Genomic DNA, 11320 nt, shown 5'->3' with positions numbered 1-11320 from the left:
AGAGACGTGTTGAATGTGGACTACATTTCCCATTAATGCAGACAGGGGTTAAACTAATGATGCCTTCATAAACAATCGGAAACCACGAAGCCACGAATTTGATTTGAGCACACAAGTTAGACCTTGTCTGACCAGACTGAGTCATGTTCAGTTTGAAGTGACTGATTTTGCATTCAACAAACATAATGTCCACTTTTTGCTGTTTTGTTGTTGATATATATATTTGAATGGCATTAAAACAATTCTATTACCCATACCTTGTTTTTGTTCGGTTCCTTTGCAGTCAACACAAATCTTACTTTCTAATGTACTTGAAAATGTCAGCAACCACATACATAGAGAATTTAATAACACATCTAAACCAAATACAAATAAAAGGTCCATAAAGGGTACGTTTTATAAACAATATAGAGAATTAAAAAAAAACAAACAAACAAGGGGGATTTGTTGATTCAGATAAATCAAAATAGATGGATAGAATAAACGGCTGCAGTGTTTAAACAATTCTAATTATATTTTCTTTTTCTTTTCTTTTTTTTTAATTTGAATGTAAAACGGTTAATTTTAAAGTCTTTGGCCAAAGAAAGTTAATTTTGCTATATTTTTAAAATCCCTTTTAAGAAAATAGAGAAAATCAGTTTGGATCCAGAAATGTTGCATCTTTAAGCTAGTTGGTAGTTGGACGATACTTAACTTTTTAAAAATTTAATACAGGTCTACTTGTTGTCGCAATTTTACCAATGCTCATCGTTTATTTAAAAAAAAAAAAAAGGTGTGTGGTTTTTGAAAGCAATCATCATTTTTTTAGGGTGGAAAAGATTGGTAAATCACATGACAAGTACTGTCCATTTATTAAAAAAAAAAAAAAGAAAAAGAAAAAAGTACTGCTTCACGTGCCCGAAGTATCACGTCGCATTTGCGACGCAGGCAGTACAAATTATCCGAGCAGCACTTGAATACATCACAGGCGGAGGTTCAACTGAGCAGACGGCAGACCTCGATGTTGTGAGGAGTGACAGCAAACAGGTAAATTTAATGTTTTTTATCCAGTTATTTCATCAAAGTTATAGGTTTATTTAGACAGCCTGTAGTCAACAAAACTATTGTATATCAAAGTGTTCGTTATATAATCTTTCGGGTGCGGTCTTTGTTTTTTTGCTGGCTCACTTTCGGTTTCTTTACGAGTAAGTTATTCTTTCAACTAAAAGTTTTTTATAATAGATTAAATGTCATCTGTGTGGGAAGGGACTCGTTTTAAGATAAAATTTCAGTCTTTTCAGCTCTGAGGAGTGTTTTTGAGTTAATTACGAATACATAATCAATCTGTAAACAACTGAAATCGATATTGAACGTGCGCAAAAACCCCACAAATCAACAACAACAGCAGGAAGACGGAAGCCTATCAAACATATGTTATATCACAGGCCATCTTGTACCACCTGCTGTCATCAGTCAGACTCATGACATGTAGTTTCATCATCAGTCTTTATTTGTTTACTGGCAGACTTTAGGCTCAGCATGGAGGTCTCCACAGAGGCGGCAGCCACCGACTCCTCACCCCGCACCTTCTCCCAGGTGGTGTTCACTGACATCCCGCACTCATACCCACCTTCAACCCCCGTCACCTGCAGCTACACCCTCACTGCTGCCTTCCAGCCCAACCCCAGGGACTGGGTGGGCATCTTTAAGGTGAGCAAGCGATGACAAATTGACTTTTAAATTAATTGCCAACTATTTTGATAATCGAACAGTCTTTTTGAGTAATTTCTTAAACTAAAAAATGTGAATATTTTCTGGTTTCTTTACTCCTTTATGACAGTAAACTGAAAATCTTTAGCTAGTAAACGAAACAAGACAGGAAGGAAGGAAGGAAGGAAGGGAGGAAGATGGCGATCAACAATTTTCACCATTTTCTGACTTTATATTGACCAAACAACTGATCGATTAATTGGGAAAATCAACAGATTAATTGGAAATAAAAATAATCATTAGCTGCAGTCTTAGTATATAAAAAGTTGTAGTTTTTAAATGTATACCTTTGTGTCCTTAAAGACCAACAGAAACACAAGAAGAGAAGAAAGAACAACTCCTATAGTGCATAGATAGATAGACAGATATTTATATAAAACAATGCTTGAGTATTATAACATGGTTAAAGATGAGTCCTAAAAGTCAGTATTAGGAAACAAAGGGGAAATTTAATTTATCTACTTTATCTATAAAAAAGACCCTCATGTTTTCTTAAATGTGGCTGATGAACCTCTCACTTCACATTCACTAATCAGTGGGTGAAGATTATCTCGTATCCACAGACAATGAGAAGGTGGAGTCGGGGATTTCCACTTAGATCTTACAGATCTTTAGATCACACAATCTGCTGTTTACTTTGATAATGAAACAGTGTGGAGAGAGACTCAAAAAAGATCTGTTAGGGAACATTGTTCCCACAGTTAATGACATCTATTAGCTGTTCTGTGAGGTGGATTAAAGAGTCTCTGTCTGAGTTTTGTTTAACTTTTCCTGTGCTGTACAGGTGGGATGGAGCACAACAAAGGATTATCATACCTTTGTGTGGGTGGAGCCATGTCTGGATGTGGAAGGACAGCAGTCTCTGATGAAGCAAGCCATTTTTAAAGGTAAGAAATAGTTTCACTTTCACAGCAGGGTGGTGATTTTTGGTCATGTTTGTAATGTACACTGCCTGTCAGAACACTCTGAGTGTGTAATGTGTAAACAGTTAAAGCATAATTAATGAAAAAGGCTCTTAAATCTGTTTTTATGGGCTGCTTTTGTGGAAATCTGATCCTCTGACTTTGCATTGTTGACATAGACACTCAGTACTGTCATATAAGCGATGTAATCCTTTAAACTAGAGAGTCAGATTTTGTTTTACATCTGGGTGATCCACGTCTGACAGACATTTATAGTTTTTGTTTGCCCAGAGGTCACATATATTTAAAGTTCCAGAAACTTTTAGACCAGTGGTTCCCAGATTGTATGGCTTATGACCCCCTATAATTAAGTTAAGGCTACTTATGACCTGTCATTGCAGGTTATGACCTCTGTGTGGACCTGAATTGTTTCCTTCTCAGGTCTGGTCTCACTCAGGGAGGGAAATTCAGGACCCTTTCTAAACAATAACTGTCTCTCAGGAAAATTGATGTTTTAAGCCCTGCAGCAAAAAAAAAAAAAAGTGTGGGAACTTTTATTTATGGACTTTTTGTACAGATGATTTTGATTTGATCCACCTGTACGGCACATGAAAACACAGCCACCATTTGAATGCTGAATGTTTTTAATGGTTCGATAAAAAAGAAAATGGAAAAAAGGAAAAAAGCGAAAAGAGAAGAAATAAACAGGATGTTGAAGTCTAGCTTTGGTGAACGACAGCCACCGAGGTCGCAGACTCAACCTCAGCAAAAAAGTGTGTGCAAGCCAATGACTCATCTGCATTCATGCATGAGCCCTCATCCACGCTGCCTCACTGTCATGGCTGAAGGACCATCCACACTAACAACTTTAACTTTAAAAATAATGCTGTAAAGTTGTTCTAACTCGGGTGGATGGAGGAGTGTGTCGTTGTGTTGTGGCCTCCGCCATCCACCTGAGTTAGAACAATTTTTGCAGCAAGATTTTTACAGTTTTGGTGTGGCCAGCCCTCTACTGTGACACTGAAATGTAACAGAGCCATTGTTAATGTTATTACTCACACTTTCCTGTGTAAGTTGTTATAAAGCGATATTTCCATGCATTCTCATCTCTAGACTCTTAATCAGTGTTTTATTAAAAGCAGCTGCACTGGGAAGCTCAGCTGCTGGCAATTAAGCCTACAGACAGTATGTGACAGGTGCATCTGAGGGGAAATCACATCTGGAAAAAAAAACTGGAACCAGAGACGATCCTGTGATGTGATCACACCGGCTACGACGCCCGTCAACATGTTGACATACCGGCCCACGAGTACTCAGCAGTCAGAAAGACATTTTTGGGATGAAAAGAAAACCGGTTTCACGCTAAACTACAATAAAATTCCAGACTATTAGTATTGATGTTTCAGTTAAGCCATGTCTGATTGCCGTGCTTTGAAAAACTCTCGAGAGAAACCACACCATGACTGTAAAATGGATGGCAATTGTTATTTATTTAGAAAAAATGCCAATCATATCTGATTTCTTTTTCTTAAATGCAAGGATTTACTGCTTTTCTCTCTGAATTGAATATGTTTGGTTTTTGAATGTTGGTCAAGCAAAAACAAGGATCTGTAAGACATAAAGCTACATATGATATGCGCTTTTCTTTTCTGACTTTAGATCTTGGTCTCTAGCAGTCTGCTCTGTTCTTGCCCCATTAGATTACTACCTGCCAAAGGATGAGATCGAGTTTTATCAGTTCTGCTACGTTGACAACACCGGCCAAGTGCGAGGAGCCAGCACACCTTTCTGTTTCAGAAACTCGGTGGAGCAGAGCCTGGAGAGCAGCCCGGACGATGACCTCCTGGTTATTCAGACACAGGTCTCAAATGCAAATAACAGCGACTGTATTTTTGATAATGTTGTGATGAGTAAACAATCAGACTGTTGTAGAAATACTCAGGATTAAATCAGATCATATTTTTAAACTAGTGGTTGGGTTATTCACTGATGACTGGAGCTCTTTGTGCAAGACAACTGTTTCTATCTAATGAAAACAGATAGCATAAGTAAATAAAGCTTTTTATTGACTTAATGTGTGTTACTGACCCCAGGAACAGCTCGAACAGAGTGTACGTGAGAAGACTGAACTGCAGAAAGAGCTTGAAAAGATAATGGAGGAAAAGGAAACCTTGAAAAGCGCTCTGCAGAAGGAACAGCAAGAAACGGCCAGCTTGAAGGTCTGCTTATCTAATTTGTCATGTCACTGCTCGTTGTGCAATAGAGAAAACAGATGAGCAGGGATCGGACTTTGATATGTGACACTGCGTGATTCATTTCTACAGGGGGAGAATGAACAGAAAGAGAAAGAAAAGAGTCAACTGTTGGAAGAACTGGAACAAATCAAGGAACAAAACCAAAACTTGAAAAGCACCGTAGAGCAACAGCAGAAAGAAATGGACCATTTAAAGGTGAGTGGTCAGTCCACAGGTGAAAATCTAAAGCCAGTGCTGCAGTATCAGTGTGAAAACTTAATTTGGATGTCTGCACCAGGAAGAGACGAAGCAGATGGAGATACAGAAACAAATTACTGCTGAGCAGACAAAAATGAGTCAGAGCGTCAGTTTGGGCGGAGCATCGAAACAAAATGAGGTAAAAATCGATTCCTCTCGCTGTTCAAGGGTCTGATAAAATTCTTGCATCGGCTAATCCTTTGTTCCACTTATTTCAGGAGAAATACGAACGAGCCGTGATGAAGATCAACCAGCTCAAAGAGGAGCGTGAGGCGCTGAGGGCCAAGATTGACGCTCAGATGGAGGAGATTTCCACGTGAGTCAACTCTGCACTTTTACATCTATTTTCATCATTAAAGTAAAGTTTTAGAGATCGTTAAAAAAAAAGTTTTCTGCTCACTAATGGCTGTTTTTGTATGATTTTAGGCTAAATGCCAAAATCAGAGAACAAGAAAGAGAACTGTTCAAAGTGAAAGACAGCATCCAGCTTGTAGAGGTACGTCTACTCTGCTGTGTAATGATTGGTTAAAGTTAGCCCGTGTTAAACGCGACAGATGGTCCATCCAGTCACCTGCCAAGTGTTTTTTGAAAGTGCCTGCCCTTCTCCAAATAGCGACTTCCCAGATTGTTCTATGTAACAAACCGTCTGGCGTTTCAGGTCGTTGGTTACGTTTGATTCTCTAAATAAACAACAAAATGTTTAATTTGAGAAGTTTGGACTTATCGTCCCATTTATTGTTTCTTTATTAAGTTTATGCAGTCAGTTGAACCACAGGACGCTTGTTTACAATACCAGTACACTGTTCTATGCATCTTAAAGAAAACTAAAACTGTACAAAAACTCCTAATAAAAAAAATTACTCTTCTTCTTACTTCTTCTTGACCCTAGGTGGCAGATGAATCTCAACTCAAGGTCCACTTACTAGCTTTTTCTGAGTTCTAGACTACATGTCAAGGACTTCACAAGTCAATGGAGCTGGCTCTGGTGTCATCATGTGACCCAAGTGTGAAAAATTGATCACATGACAACAAGTGGTTGCATTATAAGGCAGATCATATCCCCATCTCAGGTCAGAGATGGTATTTGGCATCACATGACACCTGAGCCAGCTGCGTTCGCTGATGAAGACCGTGATGTGTGATTTAAAGCCTCTGAATATTAGTGTCAGACCGATATGCGTTTTCCAAAAAGCAGGGTGGCTGATGGCTGAAATACGATGCCGATATCAAAACAAAGAAAAGTCATGTGTAATTCCATTATTCATGCACATTACAATCAAATATACATGGTTGTCTTGGCCAGTGACATGTTGTTTTAGATGCAATTTCTATTAATTAATGAAAATGTCATTGTGTGAAGTCATCCAGGTCAGGAGATTATTTGGGTCCAGAACTTCAGAAGTTTGGCCATGTATTTAAGTGTGTGTTTTACCTTTTGGCAGGTTGACCTTCAGACCAGCAAGAAAGAGAAGGAGAGGCTCTCTGCAGAGCTGCAGAAGCTGCAAAGCCTCACACACAACATGGACGACGTGAAGAGGGAGAACCAGGAGTTATGTAGGAGGCTGTCAGAGCAGGAGACTCCGCAGAACTGTCCAGATGACGGCCTGAGGGTGGGAACAAATGAGAAGAAATGATTTTAATTACAAACGATGACGACTTTCCTCTGTGCTAACACTTCATGTTTTGTCCTCGTCTTCAGGTGCAGTGTCAGACTCTTACCTCCCAGCTACAGGACGCTCAGGCCAAGCTGGCGGCTGAGCGGGAGGAGTCCAGAAACGCCAAGAGACGAGCGGAGTATCTGGACAGAGAGCTGCACAATCTCAGGGAGCAGCTGGAGAATGTGGCCAGATCACTTGAGCAGGAACAACGAAAAAGCAGCAAACAAGAGGTAAAGTCATGCATCTGACAAGGTTTATTACGTGGCCAAAAGTATGTGGCTTACTTGTCCTGGGGCTGTTTTTGTTTACTTGATGTCGGCCCCTTGGTTCAAACGAAGGGAAATTGTAATGCTACAGCACACAGCGACAGCATATTTTAGACAATAGTGTGTTTCCTACAGGGCCTTTCCTGTTTCAACATGACATCACCCCGTTGCACAACCAGCAAGTACAAGAAGGACAGAAAGAGGGAGAATATGAGTCAGAGAAACACCAAACAGAATTAAGGCAGCAGCAAGACGTATTTTGGCCAGCTAAAAAAAACAGTATCGGTTTAAGTGTACTTTAACTTGCCATCAGACAGCCTTCTGTGACAAGAAAATCTGTAATTTTACCACACAGGAGTGGCTGATCTGCCACTGCCTGGATCAGTGCATCTAAAGTAACCTTTTAAAACACAGTGTTTCTTACATCCGCCCCTGCTGCATGGTTAATACAGCTCAGAGACCAGTTTTGTTTTATTAGGGTCTTAAAGTGGCTGGATTTCTAAGCTAGTTTTAAGAGTTCTGGCCGAGCAAAATTGTGTTAACCCAGATTTAGCTTAAAACAAGACAATATGATTATATTTAAGAATATTTGCCTTTTTCCCAGTGGGGCTGTAGTTGCAGTGAAGTTAATACCAGAGATTTAAGCAAGCTCACACAAGAGGGGCGACTTATTCTTTATTCTTTCCTGAGAATTAAAAGTGAAGCTAAAGTATTTAATTACCAAAATGCAGGAAACAAATTCTCTCTGTCCTGCTAATACCCAAATTCAGTCTTAAGAGTTCACTGAAGTTCAAGTGCCTGGATGAGAGTAATTTTCTTTTTTAATTTTGCTTGTTTAAATATCTGTTGGAAAGCCTGAAACCAGAGGAGTGGAGGCTCAGGTACCAAATTAATGTCCAGATGTCCACATACTTTTGACTGTCTGTTTGTGTTAAACTGCGTCTTGTTTCCCTTCATTACGTTTCAGCTGCAGCTCAATGAGGCAAATGAAATGATCGCAGATCAAGCCAACACCTTAGAGGAGAAGAACAACATGATCAGGCTGCTGAGCCACGAGAAAGAAGAGCTCACCAGAGACAACCAGGTAACGTTTACACGACCGCAGCTCGAGAGGTCACCTCGAGTCCTCGAGAAAACACCTTTGTTCAAGTGTATTTCCTCTGTCAGAATCTTGTCAGTGATATCGAGGGGCTGCGCAGAGTTTATGCCGACTTCCAGGCAGCTCCCCCTGCCGACTCACAACAACAACAACAACAACAACAACAACAACAACAGCAGCAGCAGCAGCAGCCACAACCACAGCCGGAGTCACCTGAGCCGACTGAGAACCCGTATGAGCACCCGTATGAGAGCATCGGTGAGTAACAGGCTCTAAAACAAGCACTCATCATTTTAACATAGGAATTACTATTTACTGTTTCTAAAGCAGAAAAAGACCTTAAAAGATAAAACCCCAGTATGTTTTTCACAGCAGTAGAAAATCACAAAATAAAATACAATATGTTTCTGCCCCTAATATGATCAATTTTCATACTTGTTCACTTACCTGACAAACAGATATTAGATGTTAAAAAAAAGTAGGGCTTCAAATCACAGAGATGCAGATTTGCACGGGACAAATATGATCACATGACCTCTGTGTTTGGTGAAATATTGTAGGTGATGTCAGGTGAAATTTTTACTTTATACATTATGTATATTGCTGATAAGATCACAGATGACCAGATAATAATATTGTGAAAAACAAATTATACAAAACATGAACAAGTTATTACCAAAAACAAAAAGTTAAGAGTCACTGATAATAAAATCATCAGCTGCAGCTGTAGAATAAACAATGAATAAACTAACTAACTAATCAATTTGTTGTTCGGTCTATTAAATGTCAGAAAACGTATTAAAATGTCAGCGTTTCCCAAAGCTCAAGATGACGTCCTCAAATGTCTTATTTAGTCCTGAATCAAAAAAAATATTTCAGTTTACTGACAGAGGAGTAAAGAAACCACAGAATATTCACATTTAATGAGCTGAAATAAAAAAAAAAAAAATAAAAAAAAAAACTCAAACCAATTATTTCATTGCAGCTCTGTAATAAACAAATATTATTTTATTGATCTGGTGTTTTCTCTTTTGTTGCAGGTGACCTAGAGGAAGAGGTAAGTCAAATCATTTTTTCAAGAGTAATTAATTATAAGTAATAAGCAGTATGATGGCATTTTTTTTCTGCAGTTGTTTTTTTCCTGTTTGAAAACTGGTCACCGTTCATGTAACTTGTTTGGGAGATTCTGCAGTGCTGTAGGATGAAATCGGTTTATAAAAGCACAGTAAAGTAACGCTTTTCCCTCCTTCCTCTCATGATCTACATGCCGAGTTTCACGGGCTCTTGATCAGCGCCATTAAATACTTTTTCCAAGAGATTTGATTGGTCAGTAGGCGGTGCTTTCATCCAGCATTTCAGCATAACTTACCATGGTGATACACCCCAGTAAGAAGTGAACTAGGGCTGAAAGTGTTCGAAAAAATAGCAAATTGTAAATATTTTGACTTATATTGCAATTGCAATATGATTTGCAATATAGGGGAAAAGATAATTTTTACATCGTTAGTCTCAGTTTCATTGAAAAACACATTAAAATGATTATAATCTGTTATTTTTCTTCAGGGATCTGTACTAAAAAAATGTTTTCTGAAGTGTAGAGAATGATGTGCTGGGCAGGACACCTCTGCAGCACCACAATCTTGAATTTAAAATGGTATTTTGACACATTTCGCCTTAAATAAATATTGCCGTAGGCCATGTTGCAGTTTCGATAAAATTTCAATTAATAATTTAAAGTGAACCACCACCGCTGGACAAACGTGAAACAAGTCTGAAATTTACCTCACTGACCATAAATCCTGTTTTGTAGCACAGGCCCCTGGTTATCTTTTTTTCTGACCCTAAATTTTCCAATATTTGTGTTAGCTGTGAACCCCTTCACATAATTTTCTCCGAGATTAAAACAAGTTGTAAAAGTCGTAAGAAATGTTAACTAGAATGAACTAATATTGAAACAAGCTGGACCCCAGGCAGCAAACTGAAAACCTCCCTCCCTCACGTGGTCTCTAGTTATTCACACATGAGCCTGAGTGTGCCTCGTCTGTTTACAGTTTATTTTTCGCAGCGGACTTAAAACTTAATCCCCTCCCTATTTTGTTACCACCTCTTAATGTACCGTCTCTATTTCTGTTTTCCCCCAGCCGGCGCTGGTGTGTCGTCACTGCCACGAGCGCTTCCCTCTCATAACTCAAGAGGAGCTGGAGCAGCACGAGCAATGTCACAGAATATGTCCCTTCTGCACGATGATCTGCGACCACATGGAGCAGTCTGTGTTTGAAGATCACGTCTACGGCCACGAGCTGTGAGGACGGCACCAGGAGAATCACACATGAAGGACAAAAAAGTCTTACAAGTTGGGTTTTGTGGTATTTTTGCACTTTTTTTTCCCCAATTAACTGCAAATTACATAGAAGTTACATCACTGCTGACCATTTTCCAAAGCATACTGAAGATCTGTGCAGAGTTTTCTTTTCGTTAAAACAGCCTTTAGTGCCCCTCATGTGTCCAGAATCCAGTAAGAATCAGCTGGCAGAGACCTGAAACCTGCCTGAGCTGTATAATCCGCCACAGTGAACATCATGTCCACATTTATTTTGGTCAAATATTATTTTATCATTTCACAGTAAAGCATTTTAAAGACGGTTTTAAAAGCTCTGCAGCAGATTACCACACAACTGGGCTGAGTATCACATTGAGTCACATTAAGCCAATTATATTTATAGCACCAAATCATAGCAGAAGTGACCTCAGGAACTTTTAAATTGAGCAGGTCTAGGCTGTACTCTTTATAATATTATTTACAGACATCAGACAGGTCCCACTAAGAGGTGACAGCGGCAATATCTCATACTAGGCTGCACTAAATATCATTTTTGTTATGTCGTATTTGATTTCGAAGCTCCAATTGAGGCTTTCAAATTAAGCTTTGAATGCCTGTTGTCATATTTTATGGTGTCATCACCCTACAAAATAAAAGAAATCCTTGATCGCAACCCTCAAGTTGAGTAATTCAGCGGTTTAACTGGAGTGTTACGTGCCAAGAGAATGCAGTTAGTCTGCATAATATCATCTTTTTTATAAAGTAGTAAAACCATCTTGTGAAATTTGGAAATTATTACGTCAATCTGGAAATATTTAGATGACACAAGTCAGA

At 39.0% G+C, this 11320-nt stretch overlaps 1 protein-coding gene across 1 annotated transcript; it reads left to right on the top strand.

Annotated features, from left to right (window-relative positions):
- Positions 1 to 878: 878 nt before the first annotated feature.
- Positions 879 to 11289, top strand: calcoco2 (calcium binding and coiled-coil domain 2). Its single transcript, XM_084741189.1, has 15 exons — positions 879 to 1026; positions 1505 to 1689; positions 2534 to 2636; positions 4352 to 4512; positions 4745 to 4870; positions 4976 to 5101; positions 5184 to 5282; positions 5362 to 5459; positions 5570 to 5639; positions 6586 to 6753; positions 6843 to 7031; positions 8035 to 8151; positions 8235 to 8424; positions 9207 to 9223; positions 10308 to 11289. The coding sequence occupies exons 2-15, from the start codon at positions 1519 to 1521 to the stop codon at positions 10470 to 10472; spliced, it is 1800 nt and encodes a 599-aa protein (XP_084597315.1). The 5' UTR covers positions 879 to 1026; positions 1505 to 1518; the 3' UTR covers positions 10473 to 11289.
- The last annotated feature ends 31 nt before the right edge of the window (positions 11290 to 11320 follow it).

Source organism: Lutjanus erythropterus, chromosome 17 (assembly GCF_056507025.1).
Source record: "Lutjanus erythropterus isolate fLutEry1 chromosome 17, fLutEry1.hap2, whole genome shotgun sequence".
Lineage (NCBI taxonomy): Eukaryota > Metazoa > Chordata > Actinopteri > Lutjaniformes > Lutjanidae > Lutjanus > Lutjanus erythropterus.
The sequence above is the reverse complement of the archived record's forward strand: the minus strand, read 5'-3'. Positions and strand labels throughout refer to the sequence as shown.